Source organism: Aspergillus alliaceus, assembly GCF_009176365.1.
Source record: "Aspergillus alliaceus strain CBS 536.65 unplaced genomic scaffold BDW43scaffold_8, whole genome shotgun sequence".
Lineage (NCBI taxonomy): Eukaryota > Fungi > Ascomycota > Eurotiomycetes > Eurotiales > Aspergillaceae > Aspergillus > Aspergillus alliaceus.
Window position 1 is genome coordinate 318,718 of NW_022474691.1, and position 21,998 is coordinate 340,715.

The following is a 21,998-nucleotide window of genomic DNA, read 5'->3' on the forward strand; positions in this document are numbered from 1 at the left end:
GATTCTGGTGAAGAGGCTTGGCTAGAGACATGAAATGATAGGTGGTGTCGTTATAAAGCTTAGTCCGGCTGACTTCCTACTTACCTCTGCTGGCAGTCAAGGCGCCTACCGTGTGTAACAAGACGAATTCAGCAAATTTGCGCGTAATACTTTGACGATTTGGTCTAGTCCATGGTATCGCTAAGTAGCTCTGATTTGCCCAGTGGACCGACAGCGGCTGGGTCTGGTTCACTGCCTGACTCTCGTGCACTATATAGCATGGGTTGAAGCGGATAGGTGGGGATTGCTGCTAGCTTGCTACGAAGAAAATCAGACACTCACTTCTGTAACTCTAGTGTGGTACGTTCTATTGAGGCTACCCTACTCAGGCTACTCACTGCTCCGCTCCACTCCTACTCAGATCTACTCAGTGAGCAAAAAGCGGAGAGGGTTGAGCACTAAAACGGAAAGGGAAAGAGAGCCTTCGGGCTGTCTAGAAAATCTGGTTGGTATGTACTTGGAGTAAGTAAGCCCTAAGATACTCATACATATATCATCTGCTTAATATAATATAATATAACTGTGCCATCTAAGCTTCCTATAAACCTTTACTCCCTTGAAACACCGCGCCACACATCGCATCTACGGGAACAAGACCCGACCCGACCTTTACCACGGGGCTGGTGTGAAGGTTCGCCTGCGTACCATATTGTGAATTGCGAGGTGTATTATCTGATTCTTGCTACGCTACTTTCGTCGGGGTGTTGGGGTTATAACTCATGCTTTTGGAGATGGGGATTGGGGTGGGGAGGTGGTATCTTTGATTTTTCATTCTTATTTCTTTCTTTCATTCTTTTTGTTTTAGAGGATATACTGATTGTATATTATATCATGGAGAGGGAGAGAAAAAAAGGTCGTATATACTAACTATTAACATTATACCATATCATATATACTAATTCTATCTCTATGCACATTCATTTTCCCATGAACCCAAACACATCATATCTACAAAACAAGCAAATCATATCAAACAGAATCCGTGCTGGACCCAGCAGAGCTAGCATGGCCCTGTTCATGGCGTAGCCGTCCCCACCAAGTATGAGAGGGCCGCGACAAATGCATTTGCTCATCGGAGGGCCTCTCCTTGATAAAACCAGAGGAACTCTTCGAGGACGCCACCCGCTCGCGAGCAACATAGCTGCGACTTTGGTACTTGCCAATCCAGAGCATTTGCTCATGTTCTCGCAGATACCGATCACTTGAGAAGCTATTCAACACGTTCGAGCGCCCCCGCATACCGAGTCGACGTCGTTGGTTAGTTTTAGCGTACATTCTCCGCGAGATCTGCTCTACTTCTTCTGGGGTGGGGCGTAATGATAGCTTGGGCGGTTGGTGGCCCGCCTCGTCCTCAGCGAATGGGGCCCACTCGTCGAGTAGTGCGAGTATACGGATTTGAGCTTGGGCGAGGGAGAGGGCGTCGTTGGGTGCGACGACTTCGCTGAACCGTTTCCCCGTGGTGCGGTCCGTCACGACGCAGAAGGATGCGCCAACGTCCGTGCAGACGACTGGGACTCCTGTTAAGGCGGCTTCTCCCATGGCTAACGGTAGGCCTTCGGAAATGGACGAGTTCATGAAGAGCCACTGAGACAGATTAGCATGTGGACGCAGGTGTATTTCCTGGCAGGTAAGACCTACGGCGTCTTGAAGCACAACAGATGGATTGCCTAGACCTTTCAGAATAACGTAGTCCCGAAGCCCCTTGGAAGCGATGATCTCTTGACACTCGGATGAATAACCAGGTGTCTTTTCCATGTCTCCGTAAATGTGAAGCCGGTAGTCCTTGAAGCCCCATTTGTTGACAATCACGTCAGTGGCCATAACTGCCGTCTTGATATCTTTCACATATCTAACGGGAATATTAGTGACGCTATACCTTTTCAGTTGGGATAGCACATACCGGATATGAGAAAGCATGACTACTGTAGGCTTCTCGGTCTTAATTGTCTCGATCGGCTTATATTTCTCCATGTCAGTGATTCCGTTGACCACCGGGTCGATCTTGCGTTGGAATGACCGACGGTGCTGCAGGACGCCTTCGCAGGTTCCCAATTCCGTCTCCCACCCGGGATTGAAATATTCGGCACATGGCAGGACCACGTCCGCATGATGCTCGGCAAGGACGCAGGACAGCCGTCCGAGGTGGATGAGGGTGGTGTTGACAAATGACGAGTCGAAGGAGATAGCTCCTGACAAGAAGGTCACCATCTCCCTCAGACTGATGGAGTGGTCCCACACATGTAGTGCACATTTGCGCTTGATCTTGCAGAGCACGCCGTAAGTGGCCCCCGTGAAATGATGCGACGCTTGGAAGATATCAGGAATCTTCTCGGGAACGGGTACGGAGAAGATAAACAGATCTAGGATGGTCGGTCAATGAATGAACTTAGCCAAAGTTAAAGGTTAAGGGAAATTCGGCTTACAGCGATGCCACATATCCAACGCAGTGTCGAGCTGCACCAATGTCGGATGTTCAGCTGTTCTCCATTGTGAGATTGGCATGACACCGTCTAGATCATCCGCCAACCAGAGACTTCTCCAAGCATCCTTCACGACGTCGCTCATCCAGGCATCGTTCCAGTTTCGGGATGTTTCAAAGTAGGTGTTCAGACCAACCAGAGCTTTGGTAGCCTCTTCAATGTGCTGGCGGGTGAGCTGAGTTGTCCGAGCGCAGCGGACGAGGCTGGTGAGAATGGGGATAAAATTCTGCTCAATGTCACTTTTCCTCGTGTCGAATGATCTTTCCGCAACCGCCGAGTCGAGGCAGCTTTGGAGAACTCCATGGGTCGGATTGAGGAAGTCCAGACCCCACTGAGGGATGACCGCAAGCGATTGAACATTTCTCTCAATCTGGAACCGCGGAACTCCGAAATCGTTAGCTGCTTCGGCAATGATATGCCATCTGGTGGTGTTGAGGTTGTTGACCAAGTCTCGCCGACAAGCGGAGACACCACCAGGCTCATTGGGCCAAGTTGCTGTATCCAGAGCAAGAACGTGGAGTTGGCTGTCGCTGTCTTGCAGCTGTGTGGACAGCGTTCTCGTGTTGATTCGCGCATCACCACCTTGTCCAAAACTATACAAGTCACTCATCTTAAAGGCGAGCCATGTCCAGGAGCTGACTTCAGGATCGATGTCAACTCTCGCGAGCACCGTGTCTCCCCGTTCATCAAGGTACTTTCTTGCAGCTTCGAGTCTACCAAAGTCCCGGTTCCTCCAGTACGGATTAAGTACATGATCAGATCTCAAGAGAATTTCGTCCAGCCATCTTGTAGTAGCTGCGTCGAATTCATTTCCACTCTTCCAAGATGTCCATAGATGCATTCTGGCGCGCGATGTGGGGATGGGGTACCGCTTAACATTCAAACCAAACATTCGCGACAAAAAGCCGGTGTTTATCGAAGAGAAAGAGAAGAGTGGGTTGTCATCCAGGAAACTGCAATTCTTCGGCTTCTGCAAAACATTATACCAGTCATCCTGTATCATAGGTGGGGTAGGAGAAGGCTCCCCGTTAAAAGTGGAGGAAATATTGGGATGGAACTTGTGATCATAGGTCCACTTTGCGCTGTAGATATCTGATTCTTTCGTGAAAATGGCCTCCGTAATCCGGGGATAAGGTACCCACTTGTTCAACTTTTCCGGATGAGTGCGAGGCGGCATGCACCATGAGACCTGGATCTTGATATGCGTGGATACAAACTCGGCCCGTATCAACTCATCGTCAAATTTGGCATGTTTCCGGTACCAGAACTGGAACAAAACTGGATCCCCATCTTGCGTAGTGGACCCGGAGGCGATGTGACCCCTTCTATCGTATTGAACGACTTGGCCATTGAGCGCGCCTCTGATGCACTGACGTCGTACCGGCAGCTTCGACTTTCGTGCCTGAACGTCTGTCGAATATTCGTAGGTGAATTCGTTTGTGAGAGACCCACCACTAAACTCCTCCCTTTGGCGGAGAATGAGCTTGTCTGTGTAAGTATTAATGGCCGTCAGATGCTGGTTGCCGCTTGGTTTGTTCTCATGGCGCCCCGAATACTGGTAAAGTCGGAAGGTGCCGTCCGGCGTAGACTCGAAGAAGCCGGTCGAAGGACCGTTCAAGCTCTCAGTGATGACGCGGTTGCTCTCAATGACTGTCTTCCTGCCTTTCATGTTCTTATACAACGTGGAGACCTTTTCACGGCCATGTAACTATTGACAAACTGTTAGACTAGATCATAAAGGCAAGACAGGCCGTACATACCAAAACGAAGGGAAGGAGAAACCTCTGCAGGGTTTTGCAGAACTTCCAGATCCCATTGAGTATCAGTGTCGCCGGCCAAGCTAAAACCAAAGGTTGCCCACCAATCATGTAGTTCAGCTCCCTTTGATATTCTGGATCCGCGACGAGGGATATCACAGTGAACTTTATGCATGCTTTGACCTTTTCGTGAAGGCGAGATAGTGTCAGCTCGAGAGTTCCAAAGAATCCCAAGCCTGACAGATTGGGGCCGGATGGGAGTTGAGCACCGACTGACCACGAGTCCAAGAAAGCGTGCTCAAAATCATGGCTCGGTGGCAGCGTTTCCGCAAATGATGTTACGGAAACAGCCAAGGTAGCCCCAAGATTGCATCGTGAAACGAATTCTTCAACACCCAGAGACTCGTCGGCGGAAAACCTTGATCTGATCCAGTCCATTTGCTCTGAGGAAAGGCGACAGGGCTGCCCACAGCACCTTTTCAACAAGAAGGACCGGATATGCTGCGGCAACTTGTCCCAATCAAGGTCGCACTCCAAACCTAACAGGAGGTGACGGAGTAATGTCTTCTGCCAGTGCCTGACGGCCCACATGCGTTCGCCCGCGCAAATCTCAAGCTGGCGCTTAACGCCTTCTGGAACGGGGAGTTGCTCGTCATCTTGATCGCCTACAACCAGTAGCTCTGTTAGTAGAGAGTGGTTGTGCGATATCCCAGATTTGCATTCAGCGGTAGCCTGAACCACGGCTTCAGCGATCATTTTGCAATTCCGACGAATATCCGACGTCCACTCATTTCTGATAAGACCGGGACCAATGACAACAAAAATGTGTAAGCCGCTGTGAGTACTCCGGCTAATGGCTCGGATTTTCTGTTCATTATGGAGAAGGTGACCAGCGGAAACGAGTTCGATAGTTGTTTCGCCCCGTTGCCAGAGCTCTGCGGCTAGACTAACAAGCCCTCCTGCCAGCCGAAAAGCCGCTTCTATGCGCTCTGACTTCTTAGAGCTGCTTTGGGACTGTAGAATTTGCATGACTTCAACACCTGGATGTTGCGATGGCTGAAGCTTGTATCGTACGTCGCCAGGCAAGGAGGCAATACCATCAAACATTTGACCAAGAGTCGTCTGGGAAAGGTCAGGGCAAGGGTCGAGAGCACTACAGATATAGAACGGTGATTCGTTATTGGAAGCTTGTTTCGTGTCTGTTTCTTTGCTCGACAGTGGTACCCATATGTCGGTCATGAATAATGTGATCAAGGCAGCCGTCCATGTTCCTGAAGCCAAAGAAATGACACTGCTGTATGCGAAAGCGGGGATATAAACGTGCAGGAGGATGCCCAATACAAAGCCAATGACTGTGCCTAAGGCGAGAGGTTTTACCGCAAGCACACCGGTGAATATTTTGTTGTACTGATACCAGAGTAGGCCAGAGTAAGAGCCAACATAGGCCAAGAACATTATGGTGGCGTCGCTAGTTGCCTCGAAGGACCACATGAGGGCCAATGAGATAGCAGCGCCCCACATATGTAAGAAGAAAAACTTCCCAAGTGACTTCCAGTAAAGCGATCGTCGCGCCCGGACATTGTCTAGCTTTGCCTCTCGAAGGGAATCCAACGAAGCGATGGCACGAGAGGTAGTTCTGTTGGCCATTGTCCATAGTGGCTGCGACACGGCATCAAGGATGACTGCGCCCATGAGATAATAGGCCAAGCCGAATCCTGTCGCCAACCGGTACTTCATGCTAGACACGTTGGAAAGGCCCACGACAGACTGTCCCGTCAGCAGTGCAGTCCACTTGTCGACCAAAGCAAGAACAAAGTACAAAATACCGCACCACACGTCGGCGCCGGTGTGACGCCAATGGAGAAAGGCGTTGTGGAGCTTTATACCTTTCTGCATATCGGTCATGGTCTGGACGGAGGCTTTCAGCTGGAGGTTCCAGGTCGGGCTGTATGGTCGTGGCAGCTTAGTTCTCGAATATTTGCAGTACCACACCAGTAGGAACATTGTTGCGGGATAACCATCCGCCAATTCTCGAACGAATGGATCTGCGGTCGACCGGGTCCAGAACCGGCGGTTCCGTTCCTTCTCGACGCTTTCCTGGAGCGCCTGTCGGGGAATTGGGGTTGTGCCAATATCTTCCACGTCGGCTGGGAGGCTATTGGGCGGCCATGTTCTGAGATACCAACTGACGACATCACTGTCTGTGATGCGAGGAATATGAAGATACCAGGTATTCCACTGCGAAACGACTATCCGGGCCCCGAACAAAAGACATATCAAGAATAGATATAGGAGGGGAATGTAAACCCATGTGTCATGATGCACCCAGATCGTGATAATTGGCGAGATAAAGAGAATTGGAATGCACATCATGATAACTGTTCTTCCCTAAATATTCGATGTACCTGTCAGCAACAATTCAGGTATGGCCAAGGTATGGAGGTACACAGTGAGGAGATAATCACTGACCGATTGAAACTGGAACCCAGGAATTTGATATACTGAGAGCGCAGATAGCGTCATCAAAAAGGTAGACAGCATCACAAAGTAGAGAAAGAAGACGATTCCGTGATTAAATCCGCTGACAACGCCAATTCCAATCATGGCAAATATGCCACCAACGAAGGCAACCGCCAGTCCCGCAACGAAACGCGTAAGCACGAACATGCTCATGGCTGGGAAGGCCATCGCGTGAAGGTAGTAACTACCCCCAGAACTGATCCAACCACCAAATCCACCACAAAGGATAAGAGCAACCATTAGCGCTATTGTTGCCAAGGATTTATCGATGTTACTCATGAATGTGGTAAGATAAAGGCCTCGTCCAACGGTCGTGAGCATGACAATGTCGATCAAAGCGGGAACAGCGAAGATGCCGAGGAATGTGAATTGGTAGAATACTGATGGTTTTACCTGCTCACCCTTTGGGTCCAAGTCAATATCCATAGATGCATATGCCGTCGGGAGCTCGGTGAATAAATCGTCACGACGTGGTGGTTGGTGGACGTCGTAATAAGCACGATACTGCGTAGCGATGATCTTTCCGAGAACTATGGGTGGCATATCGAAGTACATATCGCAGCGTGCTCCCACCGCGTACATCTCTGCAAAACAGGAGGGCTGAAGCATGTCATTGTTCGGCAGGGGGTTACGGTCGAGGACTTCCAGATAGACTTCGTTAAGGGCGAGTTTGCGGAATGCACAAAAGACGGATAAGGCAAACAAATCGGCACCAGCATCAATCTGACCCCTTTGCAAGACAGTGTGGACGACGGTGGCGAGCCGAGTCAGAATTTCAAGTTCTCCATTGATGAGAATAGTTGGTAAGCGGGAATCGACCTCCTTGAAAAGGGATATAGCGGTAGTGGGATCAGGGCACCAGCAGCCCCCTTGGCGATACCATTCAATTCGTGAACGGACGAGGTCTTCTGCCGAGATCTCGCCGCCCAAGTACGCACTAGAGGCCAAAGTCCGGAGCTGAGAGAGAGAGGGGACCTCAATAAGCTGATACTCACAGCAAGCACGTATCGGTTCCGACAATGGTGAGCACTCCGTGCATTCTGAAAGAGTGAGGCGACGTAAAAACAGGATTGTTTCGGTTGGGGTAAGCTGTTCTATATCATGGACAATGCGCGATGGCAATCTCCACATCTCGGATAGGTTCCCTGTCTGTGTTGATAGCGAAAGCTCGGCCATGAAACATTCGAATCTGGAATGTCCCCTACTGGACATAAATGTGTGGAGGAGGGTACTAGTGCGATCTTGTGCCTTTGCTGAAAGGTAGATGTTGAGAGCACCCGGAGTGGAGTCATTTTCATACATACCCCAAACTTGGGTTTCCAGGCGCGTGCGGAATCCTGAGTGTAATCCCACATATACCTTGAGTGGATCTGTTTCACTACCCTTGCAGGCGCTGAGAATACCAACCAGTTCCTTCACAGCGCTGAGCCCACTAGAGCTTGCCGCGTTTGATGCTCTCTGGAGAGTGCGTAACTGTCCGGCGATACAGTGAAGTTCATCCAGCTTGACACGTTCAAGCAAATCCAGTTCCTTAACATGACGTTGTGCCTCAACTAAGTCGGAAATGTCTTTGGACGTGCAGTTAAGGCCCAGTTGGAAGCAGCCAAGCCCTGTATAGTCAATTCCGGCGGGAGAAACGGAGAAAGGGTTCGTCTGAGTGATCTCCGGCTGCGATGGCCAGTAGAGCTCGTCAACCTCAACCTCTTGACTATTAACTGGGAGCGCTTTAGTCGGAGGCAGTAATGATAGTTTTTCTGGGAGGCCTGGGACGAAAGATTGCAAAGATTCATACAGAGACTCATGACCAAATGCATCTTGGCGGACCTGTTGCGCACTGTCAGATTGATCGCTGTTCGATCTTCATTGTGACAGACTCACCGTCCCATTGGACTTCCACACATTATGCGCCTCAGACACATCGTTTCCTTTCATCCACATCAACGCCCCTAACGGTTCCTCAGTAATAGTTTTCACAGTCGCAACGGTTGCGTCTGTCAATGCAGCGTGTGGCGCGATCCAGCACATTGCGCTTCTATAGTTGCACCATTTGAACGTCCGGTGAATAACATGGTGCGATAGCTCCACATCATCGTCAACTGTCTCCCATATGGCGAGGGTCGAGCCGCCCATAGACTTTTGAGCCGCGACAGCGCGCATAGCTGTTCGCATTTCCGACATTTGAAAGTAGTTGCGACTATCACCATTAGATGCAATAGTGCCGTTACGATAGATGATACCCCTGATGCGCAACATATCGATATCACGACATTGCTGCTCGCTGATATAAGCGGGCGGAGATAGCTCTAGCCAGACATCGAGGCCGAGGTGGTTGATGAATCTCACCAATTTGTTCAATACCACTGGTTGAAAGTGCGCCAGGCAGTCAGCCAAGAGAACACCTCTGAATGGTGACTGCGCATCCTCCGGCTGCTTAAAATATGTGCGCAATGCTTCGGCAACGGCCTCTAACGCTTGGATCACTTCACCATTGGTCGCGGTATGCTCGGAATTCACAAGCGCACGCACATCCAGTCGCCCCAGAGTGTACGAAGATGTACACCCGTTTGATAAGGTCCTCAACACACCCTCTTGAAGAGGGTCAAGAACAAGGGTGTCCCATTGTCGCAATAAGTGTGCTTCGTCGGTAGTAGGAGGGTTTGACAGGCTGCCGAGAAAAACACCAAATGATTGGGGCTCTTTTGCCGTCGATCTCTCTAGACACAGTGGTTGCGACTCTCGTGATAGCCGATCAAGGCACCGTGAAATCGCCGCGGGCACCTGTGATAGCTGGTGCCTTTTCTAAAGCAAAGTTAACTTGATCTAGCGCCGAGTGACTCCCTCGGACAAGGAACGAGGTATACATACGCGCCAACTACGGCGGATTTTCCTCCCGACTAGAAATAAGATATACAGGCCTCCGAAGACAATGGTAGCTAGTAAACAAGCTGCGAGAACCTATACATTCCACCAGTAAGTAGGCTATGTTAGGGTTGGGGCATCACATGACGAGTGCCTTACTTGATCCCACCAGGTCTTGACCATCGAACGCCATCCCACCGCATCTAGACCCAAGAAGTCTGCGCCCATCGCGATAGCGAGAGCAATTCAGCAAGCGAGCGAATAGGAAAACGAACGATCTTAATTCTAGGCACCACACATTCCGGGAGCGGGGGTTCGTGGCGGTTTATTTAAATGACTTGAAGGCGATACTGACCGACAAGGCCGTCCCTTACTTGAACCGTTGTGGGAGTGTAAACTTCTAATGAAACCTACATACCCTCTATATGTAGTAATTTACGAGCGGCTGAGACTCAAAGAAGCCCAACTCAGTAGGTGGGGATTCAGTGTCGAACTACTTTTCTTGCGCTGCCGATCCATGTTCTCAAAACCTCAGCATCGCATTGGTAGCAGTGGAGAATCGCGCTAACAAGGGCTGGACGCCAGTCTCACTAAGTTACGTCGAGGCTAGCTTAATCCTACTATTGAAGGACCGGGGACTGCAACTTGGTATTTGAGGAAAACAGCACTATCGTTGTGGTCCGATGACTCGTGGTTCGTCTGAATTTCTGAGCTGGCCATCCGCGACAACCCAACCACATCCAACCCGCCCGTTAAAATGCAAAAATAGTAACGATATTTTGCAGAAAAAGAAACAATAGTTCTTTGCTGTCCTACAGGCTGACTCACTGATCAAAAATTCCGCCTCCTATTGCTGGCAACTGACTGCCCGATTTGTAATTACTCTGCCACTTCCGCTACTTGGTGGTTTAGGAGATATTCGGGCGGTGCGTGGATGCCTCGCGCACTATGAAGGCTGGCGGTCATGGTGCCCTAGATTATCCATTGGGATAATTGTCAAAGCGCATTTTACTTCCTGAAAACATGAGAGGAAACCCCACTGTGCCACTACTCTTCACGTATATTCTACGACTCAATCAATACATACATCAGATCCACGGTGGAGTCAAACTGTTCCCATTTCTTGGCTGTTCCCCACCATATGAAAGAACGGATGCTGACCGATCTAAATAGATCCGAAGCGGACTCGGCTAGAATGCGCCGATCATTTCCCACCGTTTGGACTTGGATCGAGTTCCATGATAACTTGAGTAGACTGGTCTCTGCTTTGGACAGCAGGCATCAATTCTGTTCCTTTGCCCTCGAGGCTTCCGAGTAATACGCCGTCACCCCTGACTAAGGATTTGAGCACTATTGATCCCGCCGTCGGACTGTTCCCGATAGCAACTATTGACGGACGCAACCTAAAAATGAGACCTAAGAGGCCTCGAACCTTTCCTGTACTATGCTAAGTTTCCTGCGCCATGCGGAACGTGGCGAATATGGCCATTTTGGCTTGTGAGTAGTATGCGAACAGTCATCCGCTACCCCGGCTGCAAATTGCGACATCTGAAAGCGACGCCATCGATATGATGGTTGCGCTCGATAAATCTAATCGACCAATTTTGACTAAGGCAGAGTGTACGGCGTTTTCACCAGACGAATTGCAAGCTGAGGCATAGAAAATGTCGCTACGACCGAGACAAGAGGCCGCAGAAGTTGAACCAAACCGTGCGAGGTACCTGATCATCGACAGCGCCTCGGAAGATTTCCACGGGAATTTCTGAAGTTTTAATGAGAAAAGTCTGCAGTGTGGTAGTGGCACGACTTGATCTGTCATAGCGACTGTAGGGTGAACCGCAAATTCTCGTATTATGCTTCGATATGCCCCGTGGCCTAGCTGCTTGCAGATATTTTTTTTATCCGGTGTATAAAAGAGTCCACCCGACACCTGTTGCCGCGGTACGTTGATCGCTGCGATTCGTCAAGTTGCTCGGTACCAAGACAGTCTAATTTATAGATCCGTGAACTAAAGCTGCTCTAAAGTTCCATGACTGAACTGGCTGGCGTCAACTTTAAATGCCACCTTTGTGTACAAGGATACTATCCTGATTTGCCATGGAAGGAGTGGCACGCTGACTGAGTAGTTTCAATCATGCTGGGGGGCCATGCAAGTGTTGCAGGCGTTCATTCCTATAATAAGGACCAAAGTCAGCGGCCGACAGAAGGAAAAAAAAAGAAAAAAAGAAAAGAAAAAAGAGAAACTTCACCAACGACAATTGCGATGGCTCCTCCATCAGGCATTATCGTTCCCTTGTACATCTATCCACTGTCGCCTACAACATGGGCCCCACTGTACGACTCGTAAGGACTTTTCCTTCCTTTTCTTTTCTTAATATTTTTTTATTTATTTATTTTTTTTTTTCCTTCTTTGCTTTTTGCTCCCGTCATTTGATCCCCACTGTGCGCCTTTCCCGTTGGCGTGCCGAGATCCAAAAGCAGATAAACAAAAGAAAAAAAAATACTTCGGAGAGAAATTTCAAAAAATCCTTACCCGGTAGTCTGTAGAATATCCGCCTATCCCAACCTTCATTTCGTGGTCATTGTGAACCCCAATAGCGGACCGGGGTCTTCCCCAGCCCCAGACGCCAACTATGCCCGGGAAGTCGCCAGACTCAATAGTTATGCGAACGTGGACACGGTTGGCTACATCGCCATTCGCTACTGCAAGAAGCCCCTCCAAGAAGTCTTGGAAGAAATCCAGACATATGCCACCTGGGCCCATGATTACGTGAGGACTGGTCTGGGCGTGGGAGGGATCTTTCTCGACGAGACCCCAAACCATTACTCCTCCGAAGCTGCCGAGTACCTGGCCATCTTACAGGCTTCTATCAAAAGCACGCCGGGCTTTTTAGCTCATCGATTGGTGAGACACGCCATTTCCCCCCCCCCCCCACCCCTGTCGATCAGTAATGTCACCATCAGCCCAGGGGGAAACACGGGGATGGATGAATTTTTTTTTGTTGAGATTCGCAGGTTATCCACAACCCAGGAACACCGCCTGATGCTGCCCTGGCTAATCCAGAGCCCGATCTGATCCTGACTTGCGAGGAACCTTATTCTCGCTATCGATCGAATGAAGTTCAGCGTCGCCTCCGCCAGCTGCATTACGATCGGACCAGGTGTGGGTATGTGATACACTCCGTCCCGATACATCACCTGCGCCCCTTGGTGCTGGAATTGCGTTATAGGGCAGCATATCTTTTTGTTACTGAACTATTCGGTGAGTTTTACGAGCGATTTGGGCCCAATAGCTGGACTGTGTTCATAGAGGCATTGCAGCCGACTTGAACTGTTCCATGAAGTGGTGGTGGTGGGGGCAGCGGAAAGCAGCGGATGTGGCTGGTGCAGGTCCCGGCTGCGTCAGCATTTTCTTTTCACCGACCAAGCCCTGAACGTCTTTTATTATAGATCTATCTTGGTTCTCAATATAGCAACCAGACTCCAGTGTTTCATCTTCTGCATGCGGGACCTTGGAAAAGAAATCCGTGTTACAACTCAGTGAGGGTTGTCTTTGTTTTCTTTCGTTTTCTTTGCTTTTCTTCTCTACTCCACTTATTTAGTATCTAGATTAGAACTCCCGAATCCAACCCAACATCCCCGAAGCCAAGCTTCAAGTCCAAAATTCTATTCACAACTAACTTCAAACAATTCCCTTGTGACCACTCTTTTCGACGTAACATATACTACATAAACTACGAAGAATTATCCCCCATAACCCCTCTCCCCCTGATTCTCACCACCAGAACCACCCTTCATGCTAGGGGCAAGCGTTCGTTTCACCCACCGAACCACAGTTCGGTTCCTCAGGAACAAAACAAAACAAAAACAAACAAACAAACAAACAACTCTTCACAGTTGAAAGCGGACCCGCAGATCCACTATCTAGATATAGTCTACCATAACCATTATCCACCATATATTTGCCCAGGGCTGCAGACTGATGTGAATCTAAATCAAGATAAACCCATACACCCCGGCCATCTCGTGCTGGGTATCCGCGGCACTAACAATAGACTTCCAAATTTAGGTTAGGAACCTAAACAGGGGGGACAAGGGCGGTTGGAGGCGGACTAAGTCAAGAATGACTTGCAGGATGCATATGACTTGGATGGATTTTCTGGAAAAGGGGGTGATCATGCAAGGGGGAAGGCCAATTGGGCTAGCTAGGCTTTTGTGGGGGCACGTTCTTGGGATGGTTGGTTGTTAGGGATTGGGTGGTAAATTTGGATATCTTGCAGGTGGGTATCTTGTTCTTTGCATTTGTGAGGGGGTGTTTGAAGGGTGGTTTGTTTTGTGAGTGGGCTTAGGGGTGCTGTGTGTCTGTGTTGTGTGCTGTGTTGTTGCTAGATTTAGCACGGGGCCCCTTGCTTGCTTGCAGGTGTCTGGTTTTTGTGTTTTTGTGTTTTTTTTTTTTTTTTTTTTTTTCCTTTCCCTTAAGGGAGGTGGTGGTATAGAGGTAGAGAGAGGCGCATGGTGATGGGAATATTGTTTGCATTGCCGGAATGAAGGGGGGTCGCCGACGGTTGAAGAGACTCGACGGCTTGTGTTTTTTTCTCAGAAGGACCTGAGACTATGTAGGTGTGCTATTGCATTCGAAACTGATGAAGGGTAAGAATGAGGTGGGTAAGATGTGTTTGTGGATGAGGCATTGTCAGGGAAAACTGCAGAGCAGCATCATTGTGAGTTAGTTTCATGATGCTGGAGCCACGGTACGTCTCATGGCTGATTTTATCCCCTTCCTATTGCTAACAAGCGGCTAGTTCGCGAGGAATGATGCTAGGGAGTTGAACCCGAACCATGTTTCCTTGTAAATACCTATCCGTTCATACAATGAATGTGACATCAAAGGATCCGCTGGTGTCTAAGGCCGGGCTGGGTCATCGTTTGTGAATATCGTTGTTGTTGAGGACTGTTGATGGCATAAAGCGCGCATTATACGTCGAAAGGCCATCACGATCGTTCGAATTCAACCTTTTGTCATTCCTGTGTGTTTGCGCACTAGACCAGCCATATTGTCAGTATCATTGGGCTCAGAATCTCGGACTGTCACTCCTCTTCTCACTGACATCGTTCTGGAATGTGTCAGTGCTCGCCTTTCTTTCAGGGTACGTGAACCTTGCCCCGTTCAGCTCCTATGTTTTGATTAAACAAGAAATATTCCAATGTCGTGATCCAGTAGGTTACAGCGTCAATACCATATTGCCTCCCAGGCTGAGATAAGTCTAGAAATTGTCAAGCTGAGCTTGGTCTCCATCACTCTAGAGACTTGGAAGTAGATCATATTGTACAGGACAGTACAGAGGAGTTCTCGAGATTGTAGGCTGATCACCGATAGTGTAGATTCTGTTCGATAGTCCAGGAGTCGAATTATGATCATCAAAGGTTAGGCAAGCATGAACATGACGGTGTGGCAATGATATCTGAGCGAATCCTTTATGGTAAGGGAACATGTCACTGATTAGAGGGTTATATAGCTGAGAATGTTGCGTCCGCTTCGGTCGGCGGGGGGTACTAAGGGGGTTTTAATTATACTAGAAGGTTAGTTAGTTTAAGACCGGGTCGAGGTATCGTCTTAAAGCGTGGCTCTCGTATCGGTAAACTCCTCGCCACGGTAGGCATTCAAGATACCTTGTCATGATTGGCGCAGCTTTGAGAAATTTGGATGAATAGCTCACATGCGGAGGAAGGTGAAGCCTTTCACATAAAGGAAACAATGTTGGTTTTATTCGAAAAGCCCAGGTCGTGCCAGGATTCGGAAGACCCTTGTACACCCTGGTAGTTTTGCTTGCTATGCCACAATAGAAAGACTTAGGAGATTTCAACGACAGACTCTTAGACTCACTTTATTCATATAATGCATAGATTGAGGTTCCGTTGCTTAGGGAGCTGTTGTGGACTTCCCAGTCAGGTAGCTTACTCCTGAAGAGAATAGCGGTAACAAGACATACAAAGGCAAATAGGAAATGACAACCAATTCCCGGATCAGCCTAATGATTTGCTGGTAAGAATAAGAGTGCAATGTTGCTACTGTCTGATGGGATGGCAGGTATCAGGGGCCAAAACAAGGTTATCCTCGCAGGCGTATATGGAATCCCCAATGTTTGGGGACAAATCTCCGCGCTATAGGCGAATCGTTGACTGGAAAGTCATGATTAGGGCCGACAGCTCCCAAAACAATTGAATACATCAGCCAATCACGTTGTTATTTGTGATACGGCCTACTGTTCTAGCTGATTGCCTTGCTGGCCACAGGGAATAGTCATGAACCAAGCCCGGTCTTCCCTTTTACGAATTACGAGGTGGCTGTCAGTTCAACTGTTTGCCCGAATCTTGGGCCTATTTAGCCGCAGTATTTGCTGATTACCTTCACCTTTCTGCGATCTTGCTTCTTAAAGGTGTATGCGCAGTTAATGCAAAGCCGCCCGCTGAGGTCTATGAAAAGACAACGAGCCACCCACCGCTGATATCATATTCCTGCATAGCACATGTTTCTATATCCTCTTAATTCCCTTACACCTCTTTTCACCTTCGATAAGGCCGGTCTCCTTCGATCCCCTCTATGAATATTCTCTTCATGTGAAGGGACCTTGTCCCGCAAGCACTAAACAGTGTAGGGCGACCTGGGATGGCTTCGTTGCCTGCTGCCCATCAGCGAGTACGTGCAGGGTATCCGACGACAATAATAACCCTATCTGCTGTCGAGACGAGGCAGATTGTCGATATGTTCTTGTCAAATCACCCCACTGCGCCAATGCCAACTGGACCATGTATAGCCATCAACGCTTCTTCTGCTGTCAGGGAGAAGACCAAGGGTTTTGGACTTCACAAAAGGAGTAGAATAACAACGTCGCTTGTGCGGAGGAGCCCGGAGGGTCTTCCCGCACTATTTTAAATCCCGTGCCACAAAGTATGTCTCTGGGATGATCAAGCTCTGGGCCAATTCTAATAGATATTGATATACAGCACTCGCGTCGACAACTTTTGTATATTCGCCGACCGCAACCTCAGCCCTGACCTTAACTGTGTCCATGATTCCCGCACCTGCACCGAGAATATCGGAAATTTCTACGACTGATTCATCCTCCAGCCCCTCTGGTAGTCATGCCGGTGTAATCGCGGGTGGTGTTGTAGGTGGGGTAGCTGGTGGTGCCCTGGTAGTTGGTTTGATTTGGTATTTGCTACGGTGTCGCCGACAAAAGGAACCAGCTGCCGCAACTCCAAACCCGCAACTGAATTCTGATTTGTACAAAGAGCCGCCATTCTCACCTCAAAGTGACTATAGTGAGTTGCCGTCCGATCCCGCAAGACACATAACTCATGAGATTTATGAACTGTCAGAGAATACAAACAATCGGTAGGAAGTTTATTCATACACTTGACAAACTTCTATAAGGATATCAAGGTCCTTTATTTGTTTGAATACGATGTTGTATGATGGGAACATACTGCATCTGGAACAAATTCCCCGTGTTGTCCTTATTAGATAGCTGCGTTAACCGCGTGAGAAAATTTGTCTGAGAAACAACCTCTAATATATAAAGGTAAAGAAAGGATCACTTTTATAGCACAGATACTAGCCAACTAAGTTCCGTTATCACATTTTAGCTCCCCCGCCAAATCTTAGTCTGCCTTGCTGGTAGCTATCCAGACAAGACAAATATAACTTGTATATCTGGCCCAGGACAACGGCTGCTAGCATTGCTCATCAAGACGCATCTGATTTACATGAATCTCAGTTTTGCTTGTAACTCTCATCCAAATTCGGATTCAGGCATTTCACAACCAATCATGGATTCATGTGTGACAAGTTCCGACCAGATCCTATTAACTGACATATGCTGACGTACCACTCTATGTACGGTACCTACCGCTGATTGCTCAAGCAACAGAGACCCTAGTGGCTGAAGAAGAAATCTTGGTAGTGGCAGTTAGTCGCGATATCTCTGCTGAGAAGGTTAGGGAATGTCTGGTAGATAAAGCAGGAGGCAAGTTACGTGTCACTGAAAGAGTGTTAACACCGTCTGCAAGAAGCCTAGACGGGAGGGAACTGTTGTAACTACTCCTTGTTTACGTTGATGACGAGTTTGTAATCACAGAAGAGAACTTGGCGGCAGCGGCAGGCAACTGCAAGAGTGAAGGAGTAATGACATTGCTTCTAGCAGTCAAAAATGTGTAACTATCACGGAAAATACGGTAAATGGTTGCCATCGCTAGTCACCCAAGGACCATGAGGTCCCTTCTCAATCGACACGTGCACAACATAACAACTATGGAGGAGATACTGATCGCAGCTGTCGGAAAATAAAATGGAGATATGGCCAAATTAGACTGCGATTAGTAGAAGATCTGATTGCACGCAATCTCATTTATCAGAAACGGTTCTCTATCACGCTGCTGCATGCAGTCAGGAGCAGATTCTTCGACTACTCCGCATGAAGTTCGGTCTTACTCTAGAAGATGAGCTACTTAGAAACGCCGCTACAAAGGGGGATGTCCCTGCGGTGCGTCGATTCTGCAGTCTAGGAATCCCGCTAGATATGAAAGATTCAGAAGACAAAAGTCCTCTCTGACGGGCAGCGGCGAATAAATTAAAAATTGGTTGTGCAAGTGTTCCTCCAAACAGAACTAGTTGATACACGCGTGATCCGCCGATGGGAGTTCTCCGCTTTATGAAGCAGCAGCAAAAGAATATATCCACGTTATAAGACTTTTGCTGAAGACCAGGGCTGATCCGACAGCACCGGCTAATGAAGGCCAGACAGCTTATTCTCTCTCCAAAAGCAGAACGTTTTGAGAATAATGAGAACGATAGTTGCAAATAGCCCTTCAAAAGAGTAATTTTGGGCTGATATCCACCATTTATGAGCACGAAAAAGGAAATCATAGGAGCCAGAAGCACCGTCTGCCGTATACAGTCAAGGACGATAGGTCAGCCTCTGGAGGCAGCACTCACAAGAGATATCGGAAACTTCCCATAAGACTTTGTCACAAGCATTGTTATAGGTCCTATTTTGTTTACTATGTTACCGGCCATACAAGGACATTACTAACATAATGCAATAATTTTAAAACGGCCACTAGTGGTCTTTACCTATAGCCCTGGCATCCAAAGGACTGGGCAATAATATAATCAAGTGGATCGCGATGCGACAAAATAATATATTCACTGAGTCAAGCCCCATAGGCCACCTTACCCTTGACGTGCACAATTCTCTGAGTATTCAAACACCTTGCGCTCACTTTTATAAGCATGATTACTATAAAGCCTACTAAGATGATGCTCCCATAGAGGCCATACTCAAGGATGCCAAGCCATTCCAGCCAGCCTGAACACCCCAAAACCCGAGTACGGTGGAGCCCACTTGTCCAGCTCAAAATCCACATGCTTCGTATCCTCAAACCTATACTTCTTGAAAAAGTCATACGTTTGCGGCTCTGCATTAACAATAATAGGCACTGCCGCAGATTTCGCCTTATCGAAAACATACTTTATCAGATCCCTTCCTATACCACGATGGCGATATCCCGGCTTGACAATGATGTATGTCAGTTCTGATAACGGCATACGGTATCAGCCACCATCTATGACACATATCCAGAGTATAGCGACTGAACACTTACCATAATGATCGATGGACTTTGTGTCTTGCTTAAGCTCCGCGACTGCACTCAGCACGGCTGTGACAACCTCGGGATTGAAGAAGTCCGGGAGGTCCTGCTTGCCCGTTTCAGGCTTTGGTTCTTCTAGTTTCTGTACCGGCAGTCGTCGATTGAAGGCAAGGTGGCCGATAATTTCCCCGGAGGCTTTGTCGACTACAGTCAGCGACTCAGGTTCGGATTTGTCGATGCTGTCTACAGCGCGGAAGTAGTTTTGTCGTTGGATAGCTTCGTTGGGCCATTCTTTGAAGAGAAGACGGTTGATGGTGAGAGATAGTTTGGAGGTGTAGAGGAGGTCGGCCAGAGCGGGAATGTCGGAGGCCTGGACGGGTCGGATGGTATAGCTGGCAGTAGACATTGTTCTTGGCTTCTCTTATGGAATGGAGTACAGGGCAGTTATTGTCCCTTGGGTAGGTAGTTGGTTGTTTAGTCTGACCATGAAAGGATGCACACAGTTTAAATACCTTTTACTGATAGGGTATAAGATGTAGTTGCGACATCTGCTGACGTTGGACAATTTGAGGCAGCGAGAAATGACCTTATCTAATGTAGATATTGCAGGCATCATGATAAAATAAGCAACGGTTAGTTGAAGACGCAATTTTAGGGTTTATCACGGATAGATAGGCAACCAAGTTTGGCTGCCATGAGGCCGCCAAAATCCCCCAAGAGATACTCCAGAGAATGAAGCACGGTATTCGACGATTGCTATAATTCACCAATTGGTTTAAGTAAGACGTCGTTGCCGGATGATCTCTCGCAGCGTAGCCTCTTTCTCCGCCACAACTCACAGCCTGAGCGTGGTGGAAAGAGCCTGAACTAGCGCATTATCTATCAGTGTAAGCATAGAAAGTAGCAGTGAAGTTAAGAAATGAAGGTCATGTATTTCTTTCCATCAATTGGCGTCCATATATATCCATTCCCAGACTATAAAACCAGGGGGAAAGACTTACAATTTAAAAATACGCGAGTGTTCCCCGGATCAGTAGCAGCGTTAATTGTTGTCTTACTATAATTCCCTTTTATCATGGCTCTGACGACGCACTCTTGCGAGTGGAAGGATCAGGACAAACGACGCTAGAATGTTAGTCTTTCATGACTCTAGATGCATAACTAGCAAAAGTCGTTACATCGTTTGATATCGATGGGAAGTACCATCCTTCGTTTCTTGTATCGAATAATCACATTATGCAAAAGAAGAACATATGAAGTCGGTATTCTAAACAGTGAAATGGTGACTAGGCTTTGTCCTCGATGAGGAACTATAGTATATGTTACGAGTCTCTTCATACATTTACGACACAACATGCCATGCTAGTATCACTCAGCTTTTGGCATGCCTGCGGAGAACCTGTTGGTTGTTTGCCCATAGAGCAATATTGACGTAAGTTTGCTTAATTATCTGGTTCTCAATAAAACCTATCCGGCACGGCGGCTTGTCAGGTCCATGGTAGTTGAGGAACCGGCAACATTCAAGTGTTCTACCATTAGGACATGTATATCGCGACAAGATGGGGATTTGCCCAGGCTCTGCCGTCACGGCCCTTGACACGACCAAGATATGGCAAAGAGACATGATTGCTAGTAATCAGAAAATAAATTAAGGTATCCTACCCCTAGCACGATGCTATATTTATAGGCCTAAGCAGAAGGATAGCTATTTAGCCTAATATTCTTCCAAGATGATACCACTCCAGCTCGATCGCCAGGAATCGATCCCAAGATACCACGCATGCCACATGCGGGGATCTCCACAGATCGACAAATCACCTACTGACTAGCGTACACGGTGTACGATCAGGGCTCCTCTATAAGCAAGGGTATTAGCAGAACTATCCTTGACCTCTCCATGGTGTTTTCATTTATGGCCCTCCGATGCATCCCAGGCTTGTACACAATTCTGTAGGCGGGGTGAAGTTACGGCAGCATATATTATGACTAAATCGATCCGGCCCTTGAAGATTGGTCTTATTATAGAGATCTATACCTAACCAGACACTCAAGCATAGTTCTCCAGAGTTGCTGGAATCCTTTGAAACTTCCATTTCGGCTCCGCGGATGAATATGCCAAAAGCCGTGATGGCAGTCGATCTACGCTCTCGGTGGTAGTGTGTAGAAGCCACACATCATGCTAAATTGTCATCCTATTGGCATCTCGTGTGAGCGCTTAAATGTCGTATACTTGGCTATAAAAGGCTGCGATGGCATAACTTTATTAAATCTGTTGCACGCAAGATTATCAAGAAATTGATACTACTCACCTCGCCCGTGAGTTAAAACTTTTGAAAGGCCACCAAATCTATCCTTGGTACTTTGTACGCTAATAAAAACAATAAGCCCCAGTCAACCTCAGGATGGAACCTTCTATCACGGCTGTGACTGCTGTCTCCTTCAGCATCACCTCGATTTTGACCACCGCATCCACATGGCATATTGACAGCACTGACGGTCAGTCAGAGGCCTTCTGCAAGGAAAGCTGCGACTGCTCTTGCTTCCAACCCTCAACTGGAGGAGCTGTGGGACGTTCCGTCAATGGGATTACATGCACCCAGAGAAATATGCAAGCCTGTGGAATCTACTGCAGCTGCTCTCCTTAGATGAGGAAGGTCGAACAATAACGTCTAACTGTGCCTTTGTTTTTGTG

The 21,998-nt window shown here is 48.1% G+C and overlaps 4 protein-coding genes across 4 annotated transcripts; 2 read left to right on the plus strand and 2 right to left on the minus strand.

Annotated features, from left to right (window-relative positions):
- Positions 1-1,008: 1,008 nt before the first annotated feature.
- On the minus strand, positions 1,009-9,883 carry BDW43DRAFT_308193 (glycosyltransferase family 4 protein; the record flags this gene model as incomplete). Its single annotated transcript, XM_032046430.1, has 9 exons — positions 1,009-1,623; positions 1,678-1,888; positions 1,940-2,399; positions 2,463-4,227; positions 4,280-6,664; positions 6,746-8,620; positions 8,675-9,595; positions 9,662-9,751; positions 9,815-9,883. 9 exons carry the CDS (start codon positions 9,881-9,883, stop codon positions 1,009-1,011), a joined length of 8,391 nt encoding a protein of 2,796 aa, XP_031903353.1.
- Positions 9,884-11,789: 1,906 nt separating this feature from the next.
- BDW43DRAFT_298126 (spherulation-specific family 4 protein) lies at positions 11,790-12,985 on the plus strand (the record flags this gene model as incomplete). Its single annotated transcript, XM_032044515.1, has 3 exons — positions 11,790-11,998; positions 12,203-12,560; positions 12,671-12,985. The coding sequence occupies 3 exons, from the start codon at positions 11,790-11,792 to the stop codon at positions 12,983-12,985; spliced, it is 882 nt and encodes a 293-aa protein (XP_031903354.1).
- Positions 12,986-15,958: 2,973 nt separating this feature from the next.
- On the plus strand, positions 15,959-17,055 carry BDW43DRAFT_323638 (uncharacterized protein; the record flags this gene model as incomplete). The annotated part of the gene is made up of 3 exons (XM_032049792.1): positions 15,959-16,002; positions 16,234-16,490; positions 16,661-17,055. 3 exons carry the CDS (start codon positions 15,959-15,961, stop codon positions 17,053-17,055), a joined length of 696 nt encoding a protein of 231 aa, XP_031903355.1.
- A 1,706-nt stretch (positions 17,056-18,761) lies between these two features.
- BDW43DRAFT_267134 (GNAT family N-acetyltransferase) lies at positions 18,762-19,859 on the minus strand. The gene is made up of 2 exons (XM_032040956.1): positions 19,319-19,859; positions 18,762-19,249 (listed from the first exon to the last, which is right to left on the minus strand). The coding sequence occupies exons 1-2, from the start codon at positions 19,710-19,712 to the stop codon at positions 18,996-18,998; spliced, it is 648 nt and encodes a 215-aa protein (XP_031903356.1). The 5' UTR covers positions 19,713-19,859; the 3' UTR covers positions 18,762-18,995.
- Between the last annotated feature and the right edge of the window lie 2,139 nt (positions 19,860-21,998).